The sequence below is a fragment of the Meles meles genome, chromosome 2 (assembly GCF_922984935.1).
Source record: "Meles meles chromosome 2, mMelMel3.1 paternal haplotype, whole genome shotgun sequence".
Lineage (NCBI taxonomy): Eukaryota > Metazoa > Chordata > Mammalia > Carnivora > Mustelidae > Meles > Meles meles.
In genome coordinates this window covers 6496261-6506775 of record NC_060067.1, presented here as the reverse complement: position 1 = coordinate 6506775, position 10515 = coordinate 6496261, and the positions used below count along the sequence as shown (strand labels likewise).

General features: G+C 51.3%; 1 protein-coding gene across 4 annotated transcripts in view; it reads left to right on the top strand.

The window, feature by feature from the left end:
• The first annotated feature begins 8558 nt into the window (after nt 1–8558).
• The window catches only part of FAM47E (family with sequence similarity 47 member E), a 33148-nt gene continuing 31191 nt past the window's right edge, over nt 8559–10515 (top strand). For all 4 annotated transcript variants that reach the window (XM_045985916.1, XM_045985898.1, XM_045985905.1 and 1 more), the window contains exon 1: nt 8559–8683. In XM_045985916.1, coding sequence (XP_045841872.1) covers nt 8610–8683 — 74 coding nt within the window. In that variant the 5' untranslated portion in view covers nt 8559–8609. The remainder of the gene's footprint in view (nt 8684–10515) is intronic.

The window sequence follows — 10515 nt, the reverse complement described above, 5'->3', positions numbered from 1 at the left end:
GAACAGACCAAGGCTCCGTGTGGAAGCAGTCTCAGGGGCTTGCATCCAACGTGCCTCTCCCTCGCTTTCAGCTACAGATTTTCGCTCCGTTTGTTGAAGTAACAGTAATCTTTGTGAGCCTACTTCCTCGTGTCTTCTAGAAAGGCAGATTTCCTGAGCAAAGAATGACATTCCCTTCATTCAAAACTGCCTTCTGAGCTTTCTTGACCGAAAAGCCCACGCGGACACAGGTGAAGATCCGGGGACCTGCAAGCCTGGACCACTCCGAGCCTGAAGGCCAACCTTGTGGTTGGTGCAAAAGCTGAAGGTGACTGTCCCCCGCTGTGCTGGGACTTCTGTAAAGGAGCTGCTCCTGTCGCAGAAATAGTTTTTTGTTTTGTTGTTGTTTTAAGATTTTATTTATTTATTTATTTGAGAGAGAGAGAGAGTGAGAGAGAGAATGGGAGGGGAGAGGATCAGAGGGAGGAGCAGGCTCCCCCCTGAGCAGGGAGCCTGATGCGGGACTCGATCCCCGGTCTCTGGGATTTTGACCTGAGCCGAAGGCAATCACTTAACCAACCGAGCCACCCAGGCGCGCCCCAGAAATGCTTTTTAAAATAAAATTTCAAACTATTTGTTCTTGACGAACTTCAGGTGGGCATTAGGAGAGGGAAGCCTCTGTCATATGCCAGGGACAGTGGTAGGCACTTTCCTATTTTCCTTCCTTTACATGAAGCCTGTGAGGGAGGGATTATACCCCCATTTTACACTTGAAAAAAAAAAAAAAAAAACTTGTCCAAGATCCTGAAGCTAGGGACTGGACACACCAGCTACAGATTCCCAGTTAAGGGCTCAAGAGAGATCGTCAACCAACCAAGAGGAAAGAAACTGGTTTGGGTGCTCTTATTACCCACTCATCACCATGTCCTGCGTCAACAAAGCTGGCCTGGGAATCTTGAGAAGCACAGATCCCTAAAATGCATCCGGTCGTTCTGTTTAGTTTACCCATTTCGGAAATCCCCTGAATCCCAGCCCTGCTATTTACTGGGAGTCTACGTACCTGCTGGGCGCTGTTTCAAGCATGTCTCTTCTGGTAACTCACTTCATCTTCATGAAACCCAACGAGGTAAGCGCTATCGCTGGTCTCATTTTCACAGATGAGGACACTGAGGCACGGAGAGGTTAGGTCACTTTCCTGAGTTTGCCCAGCTCGTGCATCCTAGAGCCAGGATTCAGATCTAGGCAGCCCGGCACCAACGTTCATGCTCTTAACACTGTAAGCTCAGACACCAAAACAAAATGGGCCTGGATGCTGTGCTTTTTGAAGTGGTTTGGAGAGATTAAAGAACATTTTAATTAATGGTCCCAAAGCAAAAGAAACCTGTCAGGCTGGTTATTTAGGCTTAAGTCACTTTATAGCTATCACAGGAATTTTAAAGGAAAAATAATGAAGGCAGTAAAGGATTTACCCCAGTTAAGCACAATTATCCAGGTTCCTTTGTTTTCTGTAGTAATTAAGATGTCTTAAGGCCTTGTCCAGGTCTGGACTTTCGTCGTGTATTTATTTCAGGTAATGAGATAAGTAAAGGTGATGTGGAAAACACAGGTTAGAAACTGCCCTGGCCTGGTGGGGTCCACGTTCAAGTAAAAGTTGTCTTGACTTGGTACGAATAATGGCAAAGGTATGTATGAGCCAGAGTGAGTTTTAGACTCTACCTGTCCCAGTGCTGTTCCAAGTATTGTCGGTGTGGCAGAAAGTAAAGTCCAGCTGCTCTAAGGTGGTACCCAGGAATTTGGGCCCATGGATGAGTCTGGTTTTTGTCCTCCAGACCTGGTGGCTCAGTTGGTTAAAGCCTCTGCCTTTGGCTCAGGTCATGATCTCAGGGTCCTGGGATCGAGCCCCGCATCAGGCTCCTGGCTCAGCCAGGAGTCTGCTTCTCCCTCTGCCTCTGCCCCTCACCCCACCCTCGTGCTCTCTCTCTCTCTGAAATAAAATCTTAAAAAATATGACTACTAGAAAATTTTAAATTACATATATGGCTCACATAGGTGGCTTGCATGCTATGTCTATTAGAAAGCATGAATTTCTATGCTGCACCCGGACCACAGCCATATGATGTAAAATATTAGCAGGTTTGTTTTCCTGAAGAAGAAACTGAGGTATAGAGACTGCGAGGGACTCACCCACATTATTAAGTGGCAGGACTGTGACTCAAACCCAGGTTGGTCACCCAGGTTAGCCACTATATTATATTGACTCTTTAGCTTGGTTTATGAGTCAACTTTTTTCCCGGTGACTCAGTGTAGAGCTCTGGGTTATGATGGGTTATGATGGGATTCCTCCACTAATTGGTTGCATGAGTTTGAGTGATTGTCTCGATTTCCTCATGTCATTAGATATTAGCTTAATAAGTCTAATGAGTCAATAATGGATTACTGTTTTATTTGAATTGCTTCTTTTGCTTCACAAACTGTGAAAACAAAAATTCAGTTCAACCTAACAAATATTTTTTTGGCATCATTCTGTACAAATGGGGAAAAGCCCAAATAACACCATTAAATATGTTAATTGCTGAGAGGGAGTTAATTATGTTTGGAGCAGCCTCAGAATTAATGAGCAAAACACTCTTTAAAGTCTCTATTTGTAAAGAGAAGAGCAAAGCTCACTCGAAGCTTAATGAAAAACAGATATAATGTGGTTTTCAACTAATATTGAAAATATAGGGGGCTCTGTATATGGTTATTTTTCAAGTACTTCTACAACCTTTTATGCAAAGAATCTTCCAGAACTTGAACGTTTTTTGAACTAAGAAAGATAAACCAATTCTAAGAGTACAAGCAAGGGGAAGTAAAACCTAATATCATGGTTAAATATTTCTTTTTTATTATTGTTACATTTTAACTACACTGGATGAGAATTCAAGTCCCCCAACACACTCGAAATGCTCCTTGTTTCCAATTTTTGAACATATTGTGGTCATAATCTGAGCCCCACTTGAGAGAGCAGCCCAGGCTTTGAGGCTGTATTTGACCCTAAAAAGCTATGAAGCAGGATTTTTTGGTACATTTCTATTCAGTTATGAGACTCCCATAACCTTTGCTCAGGTCTGAGTGCAAATGACAAGAAAATCAGGAGACTTCGAATCCTCTTCCTCACATAACATTGCCATGGAATTCAAACAACATCCCTGTGTCATCCAGGACTCGTCACCAGCCCTGGCTCCTTGCTTCACCCTCTGTCCCATGTGTTTGCTCTTTATTGCAAGCTACTTTGACTTTGGAGCAGGTATTGTTTCAACCTTTCACAATCCACAATGTATTCTTTGAAACTGTGTCTCAGTGCCACTTTGTAACTATTTCTCTGGCAACATTTTTTTTTTTCCAGCTGCAGGTGTAGCATCTCGGTTAATCTTACTGTTTAATTCATGTCGCTCCTTTCTCAGTTGGGTGTGCAAGGTCCTCTCTTATTCATTCATACATGCGTTTCCTTCTCCATTCTCCACTTCTGTCCTTCTGCCTTCTCCATAAGCAACCAATCCTAAGTGCTTGAAGTGTATCCTTCTCTCTGTAGGAATTCTTGTAAACCATATATTTTTGTTCGGTGTGCGTGCATTTTTAATTTATATAAATCACATTGTAGTAAAAAAATCTCACTGTTTCATCACCCAGCACCGCGTTTCTAAAAGCCTAACCATGTGGCTGAATATATGTCAGACTGTTGCGTCTAACTGATTCCTGGTTATTCGTCCATTTTGTCCATCTGCATCACAGAAATGGACACACGCACCGCCCGCAACCCACCGATACTACTGGTAATGCTGTAACAAATACCCTCGTACGTATCTTCCCTTATGGGAGAAAATTCCTCAGGATTCCTATACCCTTCAAGGGAAGAGCTGGGTCATAAATAACATATGTACCAGGGCCCAACCAGGAAAGCAGCAGCCACACTAAGTGAATTTAAACTGAGGGATTTAAATGCAAGAACATGTTCCAGGGGTGATGGAAGAGAACCAAACAGAGGATACGAGATAACCAGGAGGTGAGTAGCAGGACCACATCCAAACTGCGGGAATTGCTTACAGCTGGAGGCATCTTCTCAAACCTGCCAGCCTGCTGGGTCTCAGGGACCCGTCCGTCTGGTGGCCTCTCACCTCCCGAGGCCAGTTGAAATGACTGTAGTCTTCATTTCTGTAAGTTCTATTTGTTTTTTTTTTCAAATTTATCTTTTAAAAATTGTCTTGTACTTTGCTCATATTTCCAAATCCCTCTATTATTCCCAAAACAAGTGAAACATGCTTGTTTTATGTACATAAACATATATATATTTATGCACTATTAATCTTATTTATGTATTTTCTGTGTCTGACCATCCCAATACATAAAGTCTCAGATCGGATCTGTTCTTTGTTGTTTTTGCTGTCTTTCAGTTATTGTGCCTTGTTTCCTTGTGAATTTTATTTTGTGAGCTCATGTCCACTGTAAATTTTTCTGTAGGAATGCTGTAAGAACTGGCTGGGGTACGGTGGTCTTTGTAGTCCTTCAAAGATGACTGCTAATATTTTGTAAAGATACAAAGGGTCTCTACCAGTCCAGGACCACTTTATAATTTCTCGGCTTAAAGTTCTGTTGTTCAAATGCTTTTTTTTCCCCCTGGATAGTACCATGAACCAACTCTTGCTGCATACGTAGTAGAATGCTACAGAGACAGCAGTCAGTCCTTGAGTGGGAAAGATGCAGTAATGGCGTTTGGCAACCCTGCCGTGGGTGTTTGAGAAATCCTGTTGGGAAATAAAATGGTTGCACCAGCTGGCAGTAAAGCCAGAAAAGACGCACAGAACCTCATTATCCTCACTCTGAAGTAACAGCTACTCATATATGTAACACATTTTACCCTTGTGTTGCAAAAGAGACGGAGACAGGAGAGAATGAATGAGAGATTCCCTGAGTAATGACTGTAATTTAGGTTTAGAATGTGATGAAATAAGAAGTTCTTTGTCTCCTATGTGGAGTCAAAGTTACTACATGGAGCAAATAATCAGCCTGTGAAGATGCAAAAGTCATGAAACAGGTGGTTTCTTATTCATTCATGCAACAAACAGTAGAAACCAAGACTCGAGCTGACAAGCACCAAGTCTGTTTCCTTCCTCCACTGCATCCTGAGGGCCTGGAATGACCACAACAGCCACTCTTCGTTGAGTGAGTACCTCCCGTATGCCAGGCCCAGTACTAGGAGTAACAACCCTTACCCTCACTCTTATGAAAAAAATCCTACTTCCCCAAAGTAGTAGAAGTTTGAATCCGCAAACAAATGAACTTGAAAGATACTACCAAAGATCCCAAAAACAATGAATCAGGCTTTTCATAATGACTACGTTTGTCGCTTTCTCCATTAACAGACTCTTTTTTTAAAAAAAAATTATTTATTTATTTGACAGAGACAGAGAGAGAGAGGGAACACAAGCAGGGAGTGGGAGAGGGAGAAGCCGGCTTCCTGCCAAGCGGAGAGCCCAACCCGGGGCTAGATTCCAGGACCCTGGGATCAGACCTGAGCCAAAGGCAGATGCTTAGCGACTGAGCCCCCCCAGGTCCCCCGTCCACTAATGGGCTCTAACAACAGCTCTGTGAAGTGGGCGGGGCCAGTGTTACTACCCCCCCTCCCAACTGAGAGAACACTGTCAGCAGTTGTGGGGGCATTCCGGACAGCCTGCAGGGGCAGGGACTTTACATTCATCATCTCCGATCTGCTCGTCACCGGTATAAGGAGATGCTGTTATTTCCTCGATCTCAGACTAGAAAATCAATGGAGCTAAAAAAAGTTTGAGTAATCGCTTGCAGGGGTGCATAATTATTAAGTAGCTGAGGAGGGATTTATCTCGGGTGGTGGGACCCCAGGGCTGTAGCCCGCACAGAAAAGGCGGCCGAATACATAAAGCACATGAGGAGGCTGGAACGAGTGTCCAAGGACTCCGGGCAGCGGGAAGGCAGCTTGCTTCCAGCTTGTGCACCCCTTGCTCGCTGGCCTAAGTCCCGTGGGCGGCTGCAGAACGAACTGACTTTCCTTGAGACCTGCAGACCATTGGCCTTGAGGAGCGAAGGACCAAACTTTCCCAGAAGATAAGGCCCGACTACCCTGGAAAACAGCGGCCGTGGATGCCAGCAAGCCAGCAAGTTCAGGGTCACGAAGGCAGACGGGCCCAGCGCCTGCGTCTCCTGCACGCAGCCCCCCTTCCTTCCCCCGGGCCTTCCCCACTTTCAAACTCCTCCGGGGGCACCTGGATGGGGAAGACGGCTCTGCGGCATTAGTCCACTGTCTTCCCGAGCTGCTGGCTTCAGGCCTGAAGCAACCCTTGCTTCCCTACCCCGGCTCGCGGCTAGATTGTTGACCTTCAGCTGCGGGCAGCCAACCCCGCGCTAGGAACTGGTTCTGTCCTGTGACACCGGCCCCCGCGAGCGCCACTTCCACAGCGTCCACGTGGTCCCCGGTTTCCAGAGGCGACGCGCGTTTCCTCCCGCAGAGTTCACCGAGGAGGGAAATCGTCCCGCTGTAAAGAAACAATGTAAATACAGTTTAACATCTGGGGCAGGAGAGCGCTCGCGGCTCTTCCCCTCTGGAAGCAGCGCCCCCTGCTTCGGTCCGGAGGTCAGGAGCCCTCCCGGCAGGCGACCTTCGCAAACCCAACACAGCCTCACGCCGCCCACACTTAGGGCTGCGGCCGCCGGGACCGCGGTGAGGACGTCACGCTGGAACTGGGTCCGGGCACAAGGGTCCAGTGACACGGACGGGGAAGGCTCTGGAAATCAGTTTACAGGGCGAGGCCCAGGGAGTCCCAAGACCTGCCCAACCACCAGCAGTCGGTGTACCCTTCCCCTCCCTTTCCACTCTTCCGTGGCTGTCCATCCGTCCGTCCATCCGTCCGTCCATCCACCCGTCCGTCCACCCGTCCGTCCCTCCGTCCATCCATCCATCCGACCGTCCATCCGTCCGTCCATGCATCCGTCCGTCCATCCGTCCCTCCGTCCGTCCGTCCGCCCGCCCGTCCGTTCATCCCTCCGTCCATCCGTCCGTCCATCTGTCCGCCCGTCCGTCGGTCCATTTGTCCGCCCGTCCGTCCACCCGTCCGTCCATCCATCCATCCGTCCGTCCATCCGTCCATCCATCCATCCGTCCGTCCATCCGTCCGTCCATCTGTCCGCCCGTCCATCCATCCTTCTGTCCATCAGTCCATCCGTCCGTCCGTCCGTCCATCCATCCGTCCGTCCATGCACCCGTCCGTCCGTCCATCCGTCCGTCCGTCCACCCGTCCGTCCACCCGTCCGTCCATCCGTCCGTCCATCTGTCCGCCCGTCCATCCATCCGTCCGTCCGTCCGTCCGTCCATCCGTCCGTCCGTCCGTCCATCCATCCGTCCGTCCATCCGTCCGTCCGTCCATCCATCCGTCTGTCCATCCGTCCATCCATCCGTCCGTCCATGCATCCGTCCGTCCATCCGTCCCTCCGTCCGTCCGTCCGCCCGTCCGTTCATCCCTCCGTCCATCCGTCCGTCCATCTGTCCGCCCGTCCATCCATCCGTCTGTCCATCCGTCCGTCCATCCGTCCATCCATCCATCCGTCCGTCCATCCGTCCGTCCATCTGTCCGCCCGTCCATCCATCCGTCTGTCCATCAGTCCATCCGTCTGTCCATCCGTCCATCCATCCGTCCGTCCATGCATCCGTCCGTCCATCCGTCCCTCCGTCCGTCCGTCCGCCCGTCCGTTCATCCCTCTGTCCATCCGTCCGTCCATCTGTCCGCCCGTCCATCCATCCGTCTGTCCATCAGTCCATCCGTCCGTCCATCCGTCCGTCCATCTGTCCGCCCGTCCGTCTGTCCGTTCATCCCTCTGTCCATTCGTCCGTCCATCTGTCAGCCCGTCCATCCATCCGTCTGTCCATCAGTCCATCCGTCCGTCCATCTGTCCACCCGTCCGTCCACCCGCCCGTCCATCCATTCATCCGTCCGTCCATCCGTCCATCCATCCATCCGTCCGTCCATCCGTCCGTCCATCTGTCCGCCCGTCCGTCCGTCCATCCGTCCGTCCATGCATCCGTCCGTCCGTCCGTCCGTCCATCCATCCGTCCGTCCGTCCACCCGTCCATCCACCCGTCCGTCCATCCGTCCGTCCATATGTCCGCCCGTCCATCCATCCGTCCGTCCATATGTCCGCCCGTCCATCCATCCGTCCGTCCATCCGTCCATCCATCCGTCCGTCCGTCCATCCGTTCGTCCGTCCATCCATCTGTCCACCCGTCCATCCATCCGTCTGTCCATCAGTCCATCCGTCCGTCCATCTGTCCGCCCGTCCATCCATCCATCCGTCCACCCGTCCATCCACCCGTCCGTCCACCCGTCCGTCCATCCATCCGGCGGGCCGGCCGCGTCTTTCTATCCTTCGACAGCCCCTTCTGGAAACGGGGCTGAGTGGAGCAGGCGTCCGGCCGGCCAACTGCCGGGGAACGCCGGGGGCGCAAGGGGGCGCCGGGGCGAACCGGGGCAAACGGGGCGGGCGCACGGCTCCGCGGTCTCCTAGCGACGCGGGCGCCGGAACACGCACCGCGGAGGCCGGGCCGTGCTCGCGGGGCGGGGGAGACCATGGCCGAGCCCGGGCGGCTGTGCGGGCCGGCGGCGCCCACGCGGGGGTCAGCGGGCGGGAGCCGGGGGTCCCGGTAAGCGCGCCTCGGCGAGCGCATCCGGCGGGTGCCGCGTGGGGGCGCCTGCTCTGCGCGGTGCTGGGGCGGCGGGGGCGGGCGGCGGGGAGGGGGAGGGGAGCAGTGGGCGGAGGTGGAGGGCGGGGAGCGGGGTGGGGGTCGGGAGCGGGGGACGGGGTGGGGGTGGGGAGCAGAGGGCGGGGTGGGGTCGGACGGCCGGGAGGGCGGCAGGAGGTCCCCCCGCCTTCCCTCCCGCGCTGCTCGGCCGCGGCACGATTGTCACGTAAAACAACCGGCGCCTGATGCTGCGGTCACGAAGCTCGTGTTGCCCGCGGCGGGCTCCGGGGCAGGCGGACTAACACCCGCTCGGGGCGGGAGACTGAGGGCCGGGAGTGCTTAGTCTCCCGCCGCCCTTCTCCGGGTTAGTCCGGGGCCGGGGCCGTCGCACCCCCACCCCGCGCTTGTGCCTGTGGCCGGACCGGGCCTGTGTCTGGGGTGGGGAGCCCAGGTACTGGGGCGCTCTGCTGCCTGTTGGACGGTTGGCGTCACCCTCGCAGGGCAGACACCCGAGGCTTTTTGTCTTCGCGGATTCCTTGAGCTATTTATGAGACGGAATTCGGCTGCTGGGACGCAGCCCGACGTGGTGGCAGATTTCAAGGTCCAGAACCGCAGCGGCTGAGTCAAGCCCCGCAGCTCCCCTTGTTTGCCTAGCGACCTTGCACGAGCTCCTTCCGGGCTCAGTTTGCTCGGCTGTGAAATGGGAACAACAAAATGAACCAGCGTTAGAGGACTTTCGTGAGGATTCACCTGTAAAGCATATACTGCATACACTTTAGCAATTAGGAGGCCTTCTGGAAATCCCTTTTCCCCACATTTTCAAAGTTCTTGTTTTGAAACAATTGCAGACTCACAAGAAGTTGCAAAAACAGTACAGAGGTCCCATGGACCCTTCCCCCAGCTGTTTCCAGAGAACTAGCCTAGGTAACCGCAGCACAGTATGGAAGCAGGAAATGCTCACTGACACAATGTATTAGTTAGACCGCAGACCGTGCTGGGGTTTCACCCGTTCTTGCTTGCAGTTGTGTGTGTATAAACTTCCATGAAACTTTGTCACATGTATTCATCAAGGAACAAAACAACTGTCTCACCACAAGGCACCTTGCAACCCCTTTGTCAGCACTCCTTCCCCACCCCCAACCTCTGGCAGCCAATATGGTACTTCATTTCCATAAATCTGTTCTTTTGGGGATGTTAGATAAATAGAATAATACAGTATAAAACCTTTTGAGATGGGCTTCCCCCCCCCACTCAGCATAAAGCCCTTGAGATCCATCCAGCCATCATATTAGTAGTTTGTCCATTTAAAAAATATATTTATTTATTTGAGAGAGAGAGCATCGAGGTGGGGAGCAGAGGGAGAGGGAGAAGCAGACTCCCTGCTGAGCAGGAAGCCTGATGCAGGACTCTATCCCAGGACCCTGAGATCATGACCTCAGCCCAAGGCTGACACTTCATTGACTGAGCCACCCAGGTGTCCCAGTAGTTCATTCATTTTTGTTGCTGGTACGGATGTGCCATGTTTTTTATTCGTTTGACGTATTGAAGGATATGCAGGTGTTTCTAGTTTTTGGTTGTTGCTATCAACATTTGTGTACAGGTTTTTATACAAACATAGGTTTTCATTTCTTTAGGATAAATGACCAATACTCTTTCGCAGTTCTTACAGGTGGAGATATTGGTCCATGAAGCATATGCTAATGACTGCGAAAGTAGTGAATGTTTAGGGGAAAAAAGTGTCCAGTTTGATTTTCTGGGCCAAGCAAAAATTTTCATAGACTTAACAAAACACA